Source organism: Ictalurus furcatus, unplaced genomic scaffold (genome assembly GCF_023375685.1).
Source record: "Ictalurus furcatus strain D&B unplaced genomic scaffold, Billie_1.0 scf2, whole genome shotgun sequence".
NCBI classification, from domain to species: domain Eukaryota; kingdom Metazoa; phylum Chordata; class Actinopteri; order Siluriformes; family Ictaluridae; genus Ictalurus; species Ictalurus furcatus.
The window spans coordinates 15018-28754 of NW_026521051.1; the positions used below are offsets into that span (position 1 = coordinate 15018).

The following is a 13737-nucleotide window of genomic DNA, read 5'->3' on the forward strand; positions in this document are numbered from 1 at the left end:
CACTAAATGATCTGCAAATATCACTCCCATCACAAATATCACTTGACTGGAACTTCTTAATTATTGCTGTGATGGTGGAAATGGGCATTTTCAATGCTTGTGCTATTTTCTTATGGAAAACCCACCCCCCCGTTCATATTTATACCCCTGTGAAACAGGAAGTCATGGTTGAACAACTTCCTGTTCCTAGTCACCGAGGTGTACTAAACAAAATGTAAAATATCAATGGGAATATACTTCAAATATATTTCTCCATTGCTGCACACATATATTTAACAAAGATTTTTTTGATAAACTTGTGTTTGTAATTTCTTTATATCCATGAGAGGAGAGTATTTTTGTGATTTTTTTTAAGCAAAAGATTAAACAATGAAGAAAATTTTTCACAGCCTTCTTTGCTTATATTTACCAAGGGTGCCAATGTGGTGGCTGTATCTCAGGTGGTAGGGCGGGTCGTCCACTAATTGTAGGGTTGGCGGTTTGATTCCCGGTCCACATGACTCCACATACCAAAGTGTCCTTGGGCACACACACAACAATGACAGTAGAGCTACCAATGCGAGGCGCTAGCCTTACATCGGGAGCAACTTGGTAAATGGCGCACTTACATATAGCTTTTATCCAAAGTGCTTTACACTGTGTCTCATTCACCCATTCACACACAAACTCACACACCACTGGTAGCAGAGCTGCCATGCAAGGCGCTAACTTTCCATTGGGAGCAACTTGGGGTTCAGTGTCTTCGGCATGTGGAGACGTGTGGTCCGGGAATCGAACCCCCAACCCTGCGATTAGTGGACACCCCGCTCTACCACCTGAGACCCAGCCATCGTAAAATGTATAAAAAATAATTGAATAAATAAAATACAGTGAGGGAAAGAAGTATTTGATCCCCTGCTGATTTTGTACGTTTGCCCACTGACAAAGAAATGATCAGTCTATAATTTTAATGGTAGATTTATTTGAACAGTGAGAGACAGAATAACAACAAGAAAATCCAGAAAAACGCATGTCAAAAATGTTATAAATTGATTTGAATTTTAATGAGGGAAATATGTATTTGACCCCTCTGCAAAACATGACTTAGTACTTGGTGGCAAAACCCTTGTTGGCAATCACAGAGGTCAGACGTTTCTTGTAGTTGGCCACCAGGTTTGCACACATCACAGGAGAACCAATGCACTATTGTAGATTTAGGATGCCTAATTAAATAGTTTAACACAATGACGTTCTTTATTTTTTGACAGGCCATGGTGTCTCACAGAAGAAGAAGAATCTACCACAATGCATGTGTTATATTTATGTTTGATTTCCGGTGGAAAAACATGGTGGTAAGCTGATCATTTCATTAATAGATTGTACCATCCAGATTACATGTAGAATTAAATGATCCATAGAATTAACCTGCATAAAAAATGACGATGTCTGCATAGTTTTTCTTCAAAGTGTAATTTTATTCTACTTGAAAATTGCAATTGTAAAGTATTTGTCCACTTGAACATTTACATCTGACCGGTAACAATAAAAATTCTGTGCAGAGCTATCATATTTGTAGAATCTGATGTTGAATATTCGGTCACTGAATACTTTTATCTTACTCTTGTTGTGTATTAAGTATTGATGCTGCAAAAGAAGACGGATCTTTTGGTAGGCTGGTTAATGATGACCACAAGCACCCAAATGGCAGAATGCAGAAGACTGAAGTGGATGGAAGCCCACATCTTTGTCTGTTTGCTTTAACAGACTTTAAAGAAGGAGATGAAATTACCTACAATTATGGAGGAACAGACTGGCCGTGGCTTAGAAAGGTATGCAGGGTATCTCCCTCTGTGTTTTCACAATTTAAATATTATTCAAAAATAAACATTGTCTTATCAGGCAGTGCTGCAATTCATTTTTTTTGCACAACAAATGTTGTGCTTGTGCATTAACAATAAAATTAGTCATTGCTCATCTAGTCTGCTTCAGGTATTTTACTGCGTTTAAGCATTAACTACAAAACAATGTGTGTGTCTGAATGCATCGTAACTATCCCAAAGGCTTCCAAAGTATCCCATATCTAACCCTGAAATCATAAACTTAATTCCTATAGTGAAATAATTATTGTTTTTGTCGTATTCAGCAGCATATTTACTTTCTGTTGCCTATTCCTCTTTTATAGATTGCACTAAATTTTCCAAATGTCTATTAAATTGGCAGATTATGGAGGAGGACACTGCTGAGAGCAATGGCCAGGAGAAACAGCAGCCATCACGGTCTACACCTTTTCTGGATCATAACACTGCTAGCGGTTCATCAGCAACTGAACAGGTACATCTCCTCAATCATAGTAGTGGTGTTTGTTAGAGCATCGTCTTCATTTGATCTACTTTACCACCTGCTGACCGGAGATGTATTTAAATCACGGTTAGAGATCTTTGACCCAATGTATTTGACAACAAAAGTAGAGTAGAAAGGTATTAATTGAGTGACATTTCAAGTGTCAAGATTTTGTCCTTTATTTCAAATCTTGTCTGTTAATAGTTTCTATACGGAGTCCCCACAAAGCATGTTTTATTCAGGTGTGTGTGAGAAAGTCTTGTGATAGCTGAATAGATATGTGAATTTAGGTCACTTGAACCTGAACTGTGTTAAAGGTCCCCTGAAAGTATGTTTTGGCTGAGATGTGTTAGGGCTAGGGATGCACCGAAATGAAAATTCTTGGCCGAAGCCAAAACCGAATATAATGAAAAACTTGTCCGAAGGCCGAATACCGAACACGTTTTTTCCATTTATTTTGCCATTTTTTTCACCATTGCATAAATTAAATAGTCAAAATGTGCTTTTTACTATTTTGTCTTGCTTTTCAAAGAAAAAAATCAATTACAAAAACTACAATTTCAAAGTATTTATTTAACACTAAACATTTTTTTTTTTCATTCCAGCAGGCATAGGCTACCAACAAGGCACAATAACTTTAAGTAAAATAAATTAGTAAAATAAAAATATTTTTATGTGGTCATCTTTGAGCCCCCCTTGAATAGCCTATGTTAGGCCTATAACTGACTGCTGAAAGAATGGAACACTCTGTAGCCTACAACAAAAAAGTGCATTAAAAAGTGCATTGACAAGAGTGCAAAAAATGGTTATATTCGGGATATATACCGCTCGCGTCCCTGTACACGGCGCGGAGTATTATAGTAGATATAGTATAGTTAGATATGTTGTTAATGTTATGTTCCTTAATAGATTTAGTTAGTTTCAAACTATAGAGTAATTCATTTAGTCCCCGCTAGTTTTTCCCGCTCCCAGTCTATAGTACTAGTTCATGTTTCTTGTTTTGACCCTGTTTTCTGTGACGTGACTTTGACTCCTGCTTTGCCCCGTTTATGCCTGTTTGCCAATCGCCCGACCCTTCGCCTGTCTGGACTACATTTTTTGGATCACGATTTGGATTTGTCTGCCTGCCCTTAAATAAATACGTCTTTACGTGCACCTGCTTCCGTACTCTACTCCCTTAAGTGTCGCGATGTGACAGAATACTCCGTGAGGTGTACAGGGACGCGAGCGGTATATATCCCGAATATAATCAGCGCTAAGCGCTGGTAGCTGAAAGCAATAAAGCCACACCCCCGAACAACAACCAATGACAAAACAGGGAGGAGACAGAACAGAAACAAAACAAACGCACGTGTCCACAGTAAACAATGTCACGGTTGTCAACATCCGAAGAGCATGTGCTCGCTGAGCACTCGTGCACGTAGCTCGTGCATGCCGCGCGCCCCCTCATCTCTCCGATCGCGCTGCCGGAAGGGGAGATTGTGACATTCGCGCGTCTCACTCTGACCCAAATGACCCATTTGGTCATTATGACCAACATTATGACCCATTTGACCCAAATGGTATATAAAATACATTTTTCATCTTATATTTGTTCACTTACTCATATACAGTCACAGGTCCTGATGCATTTTTGTGTATTTCTTTAATATAAATCATGTGAAACAGCGTATGTGGTGTAAGGTCTGATAATATGCATATTTATCACGTCTTTTACAGAGAAGATGGAGCTAAACAGCGATGAAATAATGAGTGAGGAAGGTGAGACATGTGAAGAACTTGAAGGTATGGATTTTTTGGAATAATAATAACCATAATTATTGCTATAAGATACAGTGCTGTGAAATTATTTGCCCCCATCCTGATTTCTTGTTTTTGTGCATCTCTAACTAACTGTTTCAGATCAAACAAAATACAACCTAAAGCAAAGGCAACCTGAGTAAACACACAATTCAGTTTATATATATATATATATATATATATATATATATATATATATATATATATATATATATATATTTTTTTTATTGAAGCAAAAAAAGTTATCCAAAACCTATACCCCATATGAAAAACTAATTGCCCCTTAAACTTAAAATCTGGTTGTGCCACCTTTAGCAGCAATAACTGCAACCAAATGCTTCAGATAACTGGAGATCAGTCTTTCACAGTGCTGTGGTGGAACTTTGGCCCACTCTTTGCAGAACTGCTTTTCAGCCACACTGGAGGGTTTTTGAGAACAAACTGCCTGTTTAAGGTGCTGCCACAGCATCTCAGTTGGTTCAAGTCGGGACTAGGCCACTCAAATGTAGCTTCTTTTTTTTTTTTTAAGGTGGACTTGCTCCTATGCATTGGATCATTGTCTTACTGCATAATGCAGTTGCGTTTGAGTTTCTTACAGATTAAAGACCAGACATTCTCCTTTAGGATTTTCTGGTAGAGAGCAGAATTCATGTTTCCCCTCAATTATTGCAAGAATCCCCACACCATCACACTTCCACCACCATGCTTGACCGTAGGTATGATGTTCTTTTAGTGGAATTCTGTGTTTTGGATTATACCTGATGTAATGGGATACCTGTCTCCCAAAAGGTTTGAGGACCATCAAGGTATGTTTTGGCAAAATTCAGACGAGCCTTAATGTTGTTCTGGGTTAGCAGTGGTTTTCACCTCACCTCTCTTCCATGGATGCCATTTTTGCCCAGTGTCTTTCTGATAGTGGAGTCATGAACAGTGACCTTTACTGATGCAAGAGAGGCCTGCAGGTCATTTTGATGTTGTCCTTGGCTCTTTTGTGACTTCCTGGATGAGTAGTTGCTGTGCTCTTGGAGTAATTTTGGAAGTTCAGCCACTTCTGGGTAGATTCACTACCGTGCCAAGTTTTTCCATTCGGAGATAACGGCTCTTACTATGGTTCTTTGGAGTCCCAGAGCCTTTGAAATAGCTCTGAAATATATCAGTCTGGGAAGGGTTGCAATCACCTTCTTCCTCACCAACTTCAAGCTGTTGAAAAAGTTCTATTTAAGTGTTGATTTGATTGAACAGGGTTTGCAGTAAACAGGCCTGGTTTCATAGATTTGGGGAATTAGTAACTATGGGGGCAAATACATTTTCACACATTGGTATTGGGTAACTTTTTTTCTTTTGCTTCAGTAAATAACTATCATTTAAAAACTGCATTTTGTGTTACTCAGGTTGACTTTGTTATCTTAGATTTTGTTTTAATTTCTGAAACTATTTAGTATGAGAGATGCACAAAAACATAAGAAATCAGGATGGGCAAATACTTTTTCACAACACTGTATTTTTTTTTTTTTTACTGTAATGGAATAAAAAAAAATACAGTATGCTTTAATGATATCTGCAAATGTAGTTAAAATTTTACATGGATTTGGCACTAAAATTTTTCACAGACACTCAAGCAGATGTGAGTGTGCCACCAGTGGACACTGAAGTTGTGCCCACTGTGAAGATGAAGCATTATTTTCAAAGGTCTTCTACTAAAGGTGATTGTGGTAAATCTGCTTATGTCAATATATCTGATGTATTTTCCTTAAAGTTTTGCATAGCTGAGGTTGGCTGATGGTTATAGTCATCAATAAAGTTATTTGCAGTTAATATTATATTGGGACCATTAACCAATAAGCTTAATAGACAGATATATAGACAGACAGATAGTTGGAAACACCATACTATTCCTGTGTAGGACCCCCTATTGGTCTTGGAACAGCAATCAGAAAGAAAACAAGAAAGGGATGTACATGTTCAGTACTTAGATATGGTTATCACATTCGAATGATTCTCAATTTGTATTAAGTGGTCCAATGTGCCAAGGACATTCCCCACACCATTAAAACTACCAGTAGCCTGGCTATGTTTCTCTAAGGAGTTAGCATCTTTGAAGATGTTATTTGCATAGGAATCAAATGGTATCTTCATTTCAGAGAACGTAAATATCAGAATTGTGTAGTTTGCTGGCAATTTTAATCCTGCCTTTCAATCACACCCCTCCATACTTTCCAACATAAGCATCCCCTGGGACTCAGTAGGTTCACTACTGCATCTTCTCCAAGAAGACCAAGTACTCTTAGCTATTCTTTGGTACATATGCACAAACAGCAGTCAGAGTTTTCATTCTTGAGACGTGAAATGTAAGTTCCAGTCTGCAAGTTGCCGGACAATAATTGCTGTTGGGTGTAAGGGTGTGTGTTTGCTATCTAACTAATGTTTATTCTTACATTTAGGTAAAACATCTACTCTGAAAAAGAGGAAGGCTTGGGAAGTAAATGAGGTCCATGCAGTGGAGAGACATATGAAGACCTTCATCTTGTCATGCCGTGTCCCAGGGAAGCTGGCCTGTGAAAACTGCATTAGATCTGAGCCTTTAGCTCTTAAAGATAGAGACTGGCAAAGTGTCAAATTCTGTGTCTATAACTGCACTGTAGCTTACAAGAGAGATATAAACAAAGATTAAATAACACTTTGATAGTAACACCTAACATCTATAGTAATGCTTTAATAATAAGTTACATTATATCTCTAGCTTTTTACTTTGTAATAAACCAGTCAGCATTTAATTCATAGTAAACTAATCAGGAACAAATCGGTATTATTTAAAAATTGGTAATATTTAAAATATCCATTAGAATCTTTACCTACACCTTTCACATTGAATGTGATTGAATTTGTTTGGGCCACCTTCTTCCAGTGGGTCCTTATGCAGTTGGCTGGCAAGTTCATGAGTAAGCCTATTGGGCAGTGTGCTACCCATTTACATGTTTAGACTGCCTTAATCAAAATTAGCTACCTCAACATACATTATTAAGTTGTTACTGACACTTTTTAGCCTAGCCAGTTAAGTGGATAATACAGAATAAAGGAAAAAAATTGTTCTTTTGACATTTGGGGTTCTGTCTTTGCATCACTGTGTTTGGCTAGTATCTTTATTTTTCTCAGTATGTTTAATTTTGAGGTGGCTGTGTGTAGTAAGCAGGAATGTTATATGCCAGCTTTGCATAAAACTTTATTTTGGTTGGTTTCTGTTTCCACATCTTCCTGATTCTGGAAAGATTGTGTGTGTGTTAATGAATGTGCAATGTAAAAGGTGTAGGGTGACTGTAAGAGACGAACTTCATCATTGAAAGTATTATTGAGGCTTATGATACTTTAATGCAATTTGTTTTTAAGTGGTTAATTATAAAGTAAAAGCTAGTCAAGATTGCTTGATTATAGAATGCTCAGTGTTCATTGTTACTGAGCATATTTATTTACTTTTGGATGTAGATGTAATTTTTAGTTTGTACTTTCAACTAACACGTACAAATAAGAAGTGTGCTTAACAGGTTTGTAATACTCTGAATGAGTTCAAGTTCATTCATGGCACATGTGAGCTTAGTAGTTGTGCACTTCAATGGGCAAATATTTGTTGACTTTTACAGTAAAGAAGCTCAAGACTCGAGTTGTTTTCATGATGTTGAAGAGACAAGGTTTATTTCATCTGACAGATTTTCACTTTATTAAAGAGTTCCAAACCAATAAAGAAATCCTTCATGTAGCTAAAATATCAAAAGGATGTGTTTCTTTATCATTTTGACTTGCCAAAATGACTGAGGATAATGCTAATTTGTGATGCATGCCTGTGATAAGTGAGGTTCAGTACAGCAAGCAGCTCTACTTTCTATTACACAAAATAATGTATACTTTGGAGCAGGAAATGAAAACCTTCTTAGAATGATAGCCTCAAACCTAATAATAGCCCTGGTACCTCCTTCCTTAACAGGTTCCTAGGTTTCTCAAAAGGTTTCTCTGTTAGAAATTGAAAGCTCCAGAAAAAATTTAGTCTGTTATCTATTATGTGCAGATATTGCAATTTCTGTAAGAGAGCTTTTTTGATAGCCTTATTTGTGAAATATGCAATCAGTAAAAGTTTGGTTAAGAGTCCTTGCTACAAACAATTAAGAACAATTCCATGAGAAGCTTAAACCTTCAAATAGAGAAAATACACGTCATATCTGCTTTACAGGCAGCCTTCTAAATTAGACATACTTAATTTGTAATTTTGTATAAATTATTATAAATTAAGAAATTATTTATATTATATTAACTACCTGATCTGTGTATATGCAAATTGGCTATCTAGAGATGTCCCCACTACAACATGAAAACCAGCTAATTTGCTATGTATGCAAATTAGGTCCCCATTAATGATGAGGTCTTATGTCCCCATTAGGTGTGAAAAAAACAAGCACAGAAACTTTGTGATTTAAATCCAGAATTTGAGGTGATGTGTGTTGACACAAAATCCCAGTGGAGGCAGACTTCTTGTTTGCATACTCCACTGTTCCAGGTAACATGTGATCTTAATTGCAGACGTGTTATTGTCCATTAAATGCCATATTCCAAAAAATTACCAAAAAGTGGCAGAACTCTGTATTATTTAGTAAGTAAAGTATGACAGGGCTTGTTGTTATAGGAATATGTTCAACTTTGGGGTTGGGGATGATTATTTTCCAATGACAGCACATGCGGTTTTGTTAGGCGTTTTATTCTCCTTAGACTGCAATGATTTGCCGACATATGACATTTTAATTCATTCAAATTTGACATAATTTGACTAGCACATTTTCACACACACCCCCCCACGCCCCACCACCCACCACATACACTTTTGCATGTTTTTTTGACTCCGTATAGAAACTATTAACAGACAAGATTTGAAATAAAGGACAGTGTCTTGCCATTTGAAATGTCACTAAAGTAATACCTTTCTACCCTACTTTTGTTGTCACGTACACTGGAGATGTATTTAAATCACGGTTGGAGATCTTTGAGCCAGTCAGCAGGTGGTAAAGTAGATCAAATGAAGAGGATGCTCTAACAAACACCACTACTATGATTGAGGAGATGTACCTGTTCAGTCGCTGATGAACCGCTAGCAGTGTTATGATCCAGAAAAGGTGTAGACCGTGATGGCTGCTGTTTCTCCTGGCCATTGCTCTCAGCAGTGTCCTCCTCCATAATCTGCCAATTTAATAGACATTTGGCAAATTTAGTGCAATCTAAAAAAGGAATATGCAACAGAAAGCAAATATGCTATTGAATACAACAAAGACATTAATCTGTTAACCTTAATTCCAGTATAGGAATTAAGTTCATGATTTCAGGCTTAGATATGGGATACTTTGGAAGACTCTGGAATAATTACGATGCATTCAGACACACACATTGTTTTGTAGTTAAAACTATTTTACTGCCATATTTAAGCATTAACACATCTCAGTCAAAACATACTTTCAGGGAGCCTTTAAGACAGTTCAGGTTTAAATGACCTGTGGGGACACTGTTCTAAATTCACATATCTATTCAGCTATTTACCCTTGTGTAAACAGTGTTACCTCAGATTCAACCCTGTTACCCTTGTGTAAACAGTTACACCTCAGATTCAACCGTGTTACCCTTGTGTAAACAGTGTTAAAAAAGTGCTATATAAATATAACTGTAACCAAGTAACTTGAAGATGCCCCACCTGCCAGAGAAAATCACCATGAAACCTGCCCTGGATCTCCACAGGTCAACTCCTGACAAGACCAAGACCAAAAATGGTTAGCCACTGTGAAGAACACCGTTGCTGAGCTATGGAGAAAAAGTATTAGAAAAGCAAGGGCAATTATTTTGCTTTGCTATATACTGGAAACATTTGGGCTTGAGATCAAACGATGAATAGGAGATGATTAACCAGAATTTAATTTCCTGATATTTACATCTAAATTTGTTGAACAACTTAAAATATGGCACCTTTTGTTTGAACCTACCCATTTTTAAAATGATCAAAAAATATTGGAACATGTTTGGAATGTCCTAAAAATGACGACATCTCAAACCCAAATTTCAATTTATTTTGTATAGCGCTTTTTACAATAGACATTGTCTCAAAGCAGCTTCTCCTTTAAAATGTCTTCAGTGTATAGTAAAAACAAATACTGGGCTTGCTGTTCCAAACCTTTCAGAGGAAACTGTATAGACAGACCATTGCACGTTCTGACACCATGTTTCCATCGAACCCAGGAGAAGAATATCGGCGTTCTCTCAAACCTGATGGCCTCTCGTCAGTTGAGCCAGGATCTTGAATCTTTTTGTGGTCATGCTAGTATGTTTAGTCCAAATACAGGTGTGAACAAACTAGCTTATTAGCAGCAGCTTCTAGAATTCAGCAAGGCAGGCTGAAATACAGCGTGTGTGTGTGTGAGAGAGAGTGAGTCAGTGTTTGCTTCTCACCTTCATGCGTGTTGTCAGCAGGACCCCGCTGCTCTGTTGCATGCATAGATTCATATCTGGAAAAGGCAGCATCGCTGTGTGTCAGACTCTGAGTTGGGGGTGTATGCTGGAGACTGAGTCGGAGTTTGTGTGAAAGTACTCCGTGCTGCTGGGGAATGAATGCAAATCAGAAGTGACTGTCGACATGTGCTGCCCCTCAACATCCATCTATAGAGAGATGAGAAACTCTCATGAATCTATTTACACACACCTCACCTCTACTCTGAGGGATTTGAGGATGTCACACTTGCACATCGGGCAGGTCCTGTGATCCATCAGCCACGGCTCAACACATGCCTTATGGAAGAAATGACCACACACACACACACACACAGAGGGTAAGACTGATAATGTGCTATGGACACTGAATTCTGTCCTGCAGGGTTTCAGAAAGTAAAGTTTCGAGTCCAGAGCTCTGAGGTGTACACCGGCACTGCGGAGAACCCTGCACCCTCCTCACTCTCTTCTCATGCAGTACCTTCTGGGAATTACAGTCTTCCTGATATTCCACAAACTCCACATTTTCACATTTCAACTGCAAGACCCCAGTCCATCAACAGTGTAACAGAGGTAATTTCCTACTGCTAACTTACATTCTCTACCCCTAACCCCTTAACTCCAAAAGCCTAACCCCTAGCCCATTAGCACCAAGTGCTTGTGATCAGGGTGTGGTTCAGGAGGTATGGAGAGTTCAGTTCCTCGTTCTAAAGATATTGAGACCACAGTGTCAGCAGAAAATCCAGTTGGATGAGTTTCAGTTTCTCTTTGTGTGTGTGATTATAGTGAGTGTGTGGAGACGAGGACACACCCCGAGCTTCCTCAGCCAACATCAGTACTTGACCTCACTATTGCGCTTGTGACTGAATGTACACACAGCCACGCTGAGAGGAATTTATTAAACGTTGATTATTGTTGTACGTTTAATGACATACTGAAATTTTTCCAACAACAGTGTACGGTATTTTCTGTTCTATAAAAAATAAACACCTTTATAATTATCACCTAAATGCTATATTTTTATTTATTTGTTTATCAAGCCTGCAAATTTACATTTGCATAAACAAATGTAACTTTTTGGAAAAACTTCAAATACAAAAAAAAATACCTGTGGGAACATCAGCAGTGTAATTATAATTCTGTTTAATTCTTCCCTCAGCCAATCAGAACTCACACCAGGCTCAAAGGCCAGGCCAATGTACACATCTTTAATGGTATATTTCTGTGATTGAGTGAATATTCGAACCTGTTTATGGTTCTGACGACGCATGTTGTTGAGTCTCTGTGCAAAGTAGAAGATGAAGTAGCACACAGTTTCCGTGGTGATAATGAAGAAGGAAATGGAGATGAATAAGATGGAGTAGTGACTCATCCACAAGCCATGCTGAAGCTCCACCTCTACGGTCATTGAGATGGACAAATCACGCTGCAGCAGCTTCACCAGCTCTGTTCCATGAGCATTACCGATCATAATGATCCACCATGATCGAGGTGTCTATACACACACACACACACACACACACACACACACACACAAATAGATCACACACCAAGTCACAACAAAGAGATCACAACCAATTATTTAAAAAAAAAAATCCTCAATGGAAATGAAATATTCTGTAAAGATCACTGATCTGAGAAACTCAGTCTGTTTACACGGAGATTTATACACAGCGTCTTTCTTCCAATTCCATCACCAGCTGTTTTAAGGTTTATAACGGACGACACTTTCAGGAAGCAGTTTCAGAGCACGAGCTCATCTATGGAAGATGGAAAGTTCTGGACGCGATGAGGGAGAATTTGATTGTTTACACTTCAGATGTATTTTGAACAGTAATACTCCGATTTAAACATTAATCTGAATTTGATTAAACCAGAAGAAATAAATGTCACAGCGTCTCATCAGATCGTTTCCGAATAAGCAATCCGACACACCTCCCCACCAAACAATCAGCTTTAGGGTTACAGTACACTTTAGTATTTTTAACTATATAAAGTATACAAAGTTTCTCTTTTCTTTTTCTTGCTGAGTAAGAAAAGTCCAGAAAGCAGGAGAGCAGTTCTCAATAGAGGAATTGTTTTCGAAAGTTTTTGCTAGAATGTTTGCAATTTCTTGTTTTGAAGTCAAGAGTGTGCCGTGCTGTTGTATTTGTATGTGTTGTATTTACAGTGACCAGCGTGTGCAGAAAGCGCAGGACCTGGTCCAGGCCGAGTCACAGCTGCACAGCCTCATGATGGACAGCGTTAAACAGAACACAGAACCCGCTTGGCTCCTGCTGTCACGGCAACGGGGCTCAGACCAACACACAACGATGGATGATGTCAAAACCACGCCACCCTGCCATAACCTCAGCCCACCTGCCGTGGTGGATCTCACCCAATCAGGATCAGACGAGCTGGAGATGATGAGCATGGATGGAAGGATGGAGGTGAAGGATGAGCATGTGATGGATTTATCTACACAGGTGACAGAGGATGTTATGGAGCAGGGAGCAGTTATGTTGGATGAGTGTTTAAGAGCATAAATGATGAGGAGAGTTTAATCATAGAGGAGAAATCCGATCATACACACTCACTCAAATCAGACCTTGTACATTTCTCCTTCCAAGCAATCAGATTCATCTGTAGTTCTGCTGGGAATTGATTCAATCATACCAAAAGCATTATCAGAGGTGGACTTTGATTCAAAAACCTGTATCGAGGCTGACGCTGATGAATCTAAACCTCTGTTGGGTGTGGGGTCAGATTCATCTATAGCTCCAATGGCAACGATAGTGGTAGGCAGAAGTCAGTATATTTCACTGCAGCAGACGAGTCCTTGCTCTGCCCCACCAAGAAGAAAAAACTGCGAGTCATCTATGATCACGAGGAAGAGGGGCATGAAGAAGAAGAGGTGGAGAAACTTGTTTTGGCTAGCAGTCTATTAGCTCGCAGCTTCATGGGCCTCAGATCTTCCACACCCAAATCTATGCTGAATAATGGCACCAACCACACATGCAGCCTGAACACATCGATAACGTCACGAAGCTCATTAGTAGATTCACTGTTGCAGGATATGGAGGAGGAAGAGGAGGAACCAGAGACGAAAAAGGAAAAACTAGAGGAGGGGGG

The 13737-nt window shown here is 38.6% G+C and overlaps 1 protein-coding gene across 4 annotated transcripts; it reads left to right on the forward strand.

Moving 5' to 3' along the window:
- The first annotated feature begins 290 nt into the window (after positions 1–290).
- LOC128604754 (N-lysine methyltransferase KMT5A-like) lies at positions 291–7954 on the forward strand. Of its 4 annotated transcripts, XR_008385282.1 has the most exons (6): positions 291–1331; positions 1616–1808; positions 2200–2310; positions 4039–4104; positions 5730–5822; positions 6561–7954. XR_008385282.1 is itself a non-coding variant. In XM_053619863.1 (4 exons), the coding sequence occupies exons 1-4, from the start codon at positions 1285–1287 to the stop codon at positions 4051–4053; spliced, it is 366 nt and encodes a 121-aa protein (XP_053475838.1). In that variant the 5' UTR covers positions 291–1284; the 3' UTR covers positions 4054–4269. The 4 variants fall into 4 exon arrangements, 1 of the variants encoding a protein (XP_053475838.1); XR_008385281.1 differs by having other exon boundaries at positions 5730–7954; XR_008385283.1 differs by having other exon boundaries at positions 1744–1808; positions 5730–7954.
- Positions 7955–13737: the final 5783 nt, after the last annotated feature.